This window comes from Cyprinodon variegatus, unplaced genomic scaffold (assembly GCF_000732505.1).
Source record: "Cyprinodon variegatus isolate N-32 unplaced genomic scaffold, C_variegatus-1.0 Scaffold798, whole genome shotgun sequence".
Lineage (NCBI taxonomy): Eukaryota > Metazoa > Chordata > Actinopteri > Cyprinodontiformes > Cyprinodontidae > Cyprinodon > Cyprinodon variegatus.
Window position 1 is genome coordinate 181,904 of NW_015151251.1, and position 5,289 is coordinate 187,192.

The 5,289-nt window shown below is 38.4% G+C and overlaps 1 protein-coding gene across 1 annotated transcript in view; it reads right to left on the minus strand.

The window, feature by feature from the left end:
* The window catches only part of nelfb (negative elongation factor complex member B), a 25,505-nt gene that overhangs the window by 8,223 nt on the left and 11,993 nt on the right, over nucleotides 1–5,289 (minus strand). The window contains exons 6-8 of the mRNA XM_015396429.1: nucleotides 4,461–4,646; nucleotides 1,335–1,447; nucleotides 1,132–1,234 (exon numbers count right to left, since the gene is read on the minus strand). Coding sequence (XP_015251915.1) covers nucleotides 1,132–1,234; nucleotides 1,335–1,447; nucleotides 4,461–4,646 — 402 coding nt within the window. The remainder of the gene's footprint in view (nucleotides 1–1,131; nucleotides 1,235–1,334; nucleotides 1,448–4,460; nucleotides 4,647–5,289) is intronic.

The window sequence follows — 5,289 nt, forward strand, 5'->3', positions numbered from 1 at the left end:
AGGCCTCTGGTAGAGGACCCGAGCTTGAGGATGACACATACCACCCCACGAGGGGTGAGAAAACAGTTTATATATCTATAGATAGATAGATTGATAGAATAGAATTCAATTTTATTGTCATTACACTGTCACAGGTACAAACCAATGACACATAGTTTACATCTATGCAGAAGCATTATACAGGATACAAATATTTATATGTGCAGAGACTATGCATGTATTGACTATAAATAGTATATATAACAGAGAGTAATTATAAAAGGCTAGAAAATCAGAGGGTGCTGGTACCACTCCATCACAGGGCAGATAGAATTGCAGTCCTTAACCCTATTTTTGTCAACAACATTGGAATGATCAGTGGCAATATCACAGCGCCATCAAGGGGCAGATATACAGTATGTACTATGGTGTTTAAGAAGAATCGTGTCATTAATGGAAAGATACCCTGTTACTCTGTGTGAACTGAGCCAAAGTCCAACTTAATTTAATACAATTGGCGTTAGTCCTTCACCTGACCCTGAGCAGAAAACAAGAGGAAATGCCCTCACTTTAGATCAGTGTTCTCATTTTGCAAGCAAAATACAATAAATATAGTCTAACTCTGTCACAAGTACATAAAATGTGACAGGCAAAATATCTAACTTCTTACAAAACATAAAGGATGTCCTCAGTTGATTTTGTTATCCAGAGTCATTTCTGATTATCATAGAACATTCGTCAGATGTGCACTCTGTGACGAGGTACGAAGATAACACATTTGGCTGATTTGAAAAAAACTTAATTAGGGGACACACTAAAGTTACAGGTCCAACCGGTGTTGCGTCCAATTGAGCAAGAGAACACTATGGTCACTGAAGCATTGGTCTCTTTAGCAGTATTAGGAGAATCTCCATAACTTATCAGCAGAAAGAAATATTAGGTGACCAATCCTGAAAATATATGTTGTTCTTGTGCATCAGAGATGCTAAAATTGTATTTATTCCATTTGGTCCTTTAAGTTCTCTCTTTGACATGATTCTGGGTTTAGCCTCTTTTTTTTGTCATCTAAATATTTTTGATTATACCAAATAAGGCTACATTAACCCAAGCTGTTAAAGCTCCATTTCTTTTTTTTTTTCAAACTGTACTCACTCTTGGTAAAGCATCTTGACTCAGCAGCTCCTGTATGTTTCTTATTATACTTAGGACCAATGTGTTGCAGGCAAACGGATCACACAGAATCATGGACAAATCTCTGAAATTCCAAAAAACAAACAAAACAAAACCTGTCTTTAATAAACTGAAACAAACTTTAAAAGGAAACAAAAACTGATAATAAACAGCTGATCTGTTACCCAAGGACCTGCTCTTGTCCCTTCTTCACACCATCCAGGAAACCTTGCAGCTCTCTGGCTCGTTTGCCATCCACAAATTTCTCACGGATGCAGGCGTCCAAACACCAAGTGAACTGTGAGGGCAAGGCAAGTTTATTTATGTTTCACATTTTGGTGGAAAGACATGTCAAATTGGTGAATATCAGAAAAAAAAGATACTTTTATGCACCAGCATAAAAGCAATATAAATATCTGAGTGGAATTAAGGGGACACATGAAAATAAATTGATTATAATAAAAAAAAAATCAAATAGTCCTTTTATCTTTTTTAAATGAAATAATTAAGGAAAAGATAAAACGATTAAGAAAATGTTACAACAATTACGAAGACTGGAAATATAACTAATACATTTTAGATATCACAGTTCAAGGCCACTCTGAACAAAAATGTCTAAACAAATGTAGGGTATCAGCGCTTTTGCAGTTTTCGTGGGCTTTATTCCAGATTAGTTGGGCATAATACTGCGTTCACACCGAACATGATTTGAGCAGCAAAGAAGTGTCTTCATCTTTACATTTGTCCACATCAAAGCTCCGATGCATTAGTAAGGTGCTTCATAAACAGTCTGATGTGCGTTGTGAAGAGCTACCCTCTTCTCTTTGCCTATATCTTGTACAAAACGGATGAAACTGAAAGAGTGGCTTTCTTTATCTACTAAATAAAGATAGAGAATACCATTGTTGGATGCCTCGGCACTGTCAGGATTCACTGACTTTTCTAACTTTTATTAAATGCAGGTAAATATAATAAGTTTTATTTATTTCTGCTCCCTTTCATTCACGATTTTGGTTGCTACACAAATTAGTTCTGTTATGGCTGTGTCTGATTGTCTGCCCCAATGCTTTGCCAGGGGGGCTCTCCTGGCAAAGTATTATGCGATTTGCTGTCCCAGCGCCACGCTGTCACCATGTGGTTGGGTAACGACAGCGACAACTAATAACAAACCGTGCAGTGGAGGCGGAGTTACATGATCCACAGGGAGTAAAAAGTAGTGATCATCTGTTCAAATGGTCAGTTAACTGAGTTCACTATAGGTCCACAATATAGTCCATGCTCTACAAAGGGATTAGGGCGGACATTCGGACACAGCCTATGTTTTTTATTTAGCGGAATAAATAGATTAGGTAAACTGAACCAGATATTTCAGAGGAATTCAGAGATGTTCACCGCCTACTCCAAGAGCAGCGTCTTCTCCAAGGGCGTCGCTTCAAGAGCTAATTTTCAGCCCACCTGAGCCTAGTTTGACAACCTGCATCCTACATCGGTGATCGCATATCCTGTAGGCCAGCAACAACCCTCTCATTGGTTGATTCAGCTCTTCGAGCAGCAAAACCTAAGATTTTCCAACTCAAGCATCAGCTTCATGTGACCTGCGTGGCAAGCATCAGATAGCTAACAATAGAAATATCAGAATGGTGCCAATTGGCTGCTGTTGGAAGACCTGCTTGTCACCCTTGCTGAAGAAGGGAGGCTGTTACACTCTACTCAGCATATGTAAATTCTGTTATTCTTTGAAACACCAGAATTTGCATATCACTTAATATTTTGTTCATTTTTACATCAAATCAGTCATTATGGTCATGGGTAGTAAGTGGATCAGTTACTCAGTACTTAAGTACCCTTTTTACCATATACTTTTTAACTAGTATTTTCTCAAAAGTCCACTTTTTAACTTTCACTTGAGTAAAAATATGATGAAGTAGTTCTACTACAACAAAACAAATGGACTCAAGAAAAGTTTATTTCCCAAAGCTCCAGTTATATCTTCTCCCTGCTGTCAGCAACTAAATATCCCTCCTAAAAACCCACCTCCAGATGAGTTCAGCACAAACTGCACTTGGTACATGCTACAATCCATGAACATCTGTTCTTGTGTTACATTTTAAGTCTGCTCTAAGGATGCTGGTAATTTTTTTCTATAAGTGCTATTGATGCATGCCTGTGCATGTGTATTTAGTCAGAGAGAGGTATACATACTTTGAGCTTTGTTGTTGTTTTTAACTCATGTTTCAACTCATGTTCATTTCGCTAAATTATGCTATTACCTTCTCACTAATGCAGCTAACTCTTCAAGCACCAATGTTTACTCCATTGTTGACTTTAGATTGTATCCTCCAAGTGTAGCTTTGTTTGTTCCATCAGCACTTTTGACAACAGTCCGCATATTGATGTTGCTGAACTGAAGTATTCTAAAATCTATTCTCTGGGAGATGGAGAGCTGATGGGAAGATTTTAATACTTAGATGACTTACTGCACTTTCCTTGTTTTGGTGAAAATAAGGGCAACAGCATTGTAAATAAGTGGCAGCTGTCTAATGTACTTTTTAGGCAGACATGTGAAGACACGCTTAGAGTAATCAATTCTACTAAAGATGAATGCAAATTTGTTGTATTTCAAAGTTTGGCTGAGAGATTAGGCTTTTAATCCTGGGTGGCTAGAGCTCTGAGTCCATCACCTCACCCAGATTTGGAGCCTGATTGGTGATTTCTAGTTGTATTTAACTGAACTGAACTGAAGCTGTATGCTAACCTTAAATGGAAAAACTAATTATTCAACTTTGGCATTTTCATAAGTTGATTTCTTCTGTGAATTTACCCAGAGCTTGAATGGGTTCTTAGTCACCTGGTGACATCGTAATGTACAGCTGTGCATCCTCTACATTCTTAGGGTAATTTATATTGTTGTTCATTAAGATCTGAGTTACGGGGGACATGTGTTATTCAGAATAGCCCAATGCTGCACCTGAAAGATCAACTCAGTTTTCCAGGCGCTTCAATATAATAGTGATCAGCAGTGTTGAATCTTCCATAAAGGTTTGATAATACCAGCACTGTGGTTCTTCCATTGTTTGCATTTACATGGATGTCATTAAGCACCTTGACAAGGATGGTCTCTGCACTGTGGTGAGCATTAAAGCCTGACAGTAAGACGCCAAAACGGCTGGTTATTGTTAAGAAAGTGTTGAACTGTTAAAGTGCAGCTTTGTCAATAATCTTAATGATGAAGTTGCAACAATAAAGTATATAAAAGTAAGGACTAGGCCTTAGCTATACCGGCCTGTTTAATTCTGATTGTTTATACCCACCTTGTGGCAGGGGTCCACAGAGCAAATTTCGCTTATGTCCAGGTCATGTAAAGACATTAGCAGCTCTGCTCTCAGAGTGCAGTAGTGAACGTTTCGAGTTCGCAGGAAGAGTGTCCGTAAGAACTGCAGCACCATGTCATACAGCTTTACATTCTTCCCAATCATTTGGGTGAGTTTTAACACCACCTGCAACCAAAGAGAAAAAGAAGAACAGAGGTAGAAAAACACTGCAGAATAATGATTTTGACTCAGAAATCCTCATAGCAGGAAAGGCTGCAACTAGTGTGGAAGTACCTCTCTGCTGCAGCTGCTTTCTACTAGGTATCCTAATCCACAGGGAGCGTTTCCGACCAGAGCGGTCAATTAATCACTTTACAAAAAAACTAGTTAAGTGGTTAATTGGCCAGTATTTACTGCATCTCCTCAGCCTGACTTACAAGAGTTGCTTTGATCAATTGAATCATTCACATCCACTGGAACTGAGGAGTTATGAAAGGGTTGAGTGCTGCGGGATTCAAGTTATTGATTCTAAGTAGTGCTGCACCGATACCACTATCGGGTGGGGCCCCGATCCAGCACTAAGATGGTGGTAACAGTATCTGGGAGTACCAACAAATAGGGCACCAATACATTTTTTGAGAGCCAAAAGTTTATTTATCAATTCTTACCCATTCCAGATAGGCAATAAAAAGTTCTACTGGATTCACTTTGTATTAGTCTTTTTCCTGCTGTCAGAAAGGTAGACAGCAGCTTGACAAGGCCATGATGGCAATTATTTTAGATCCAAATAGTATGAAGTTCTTCATATATATATATATATATATATATA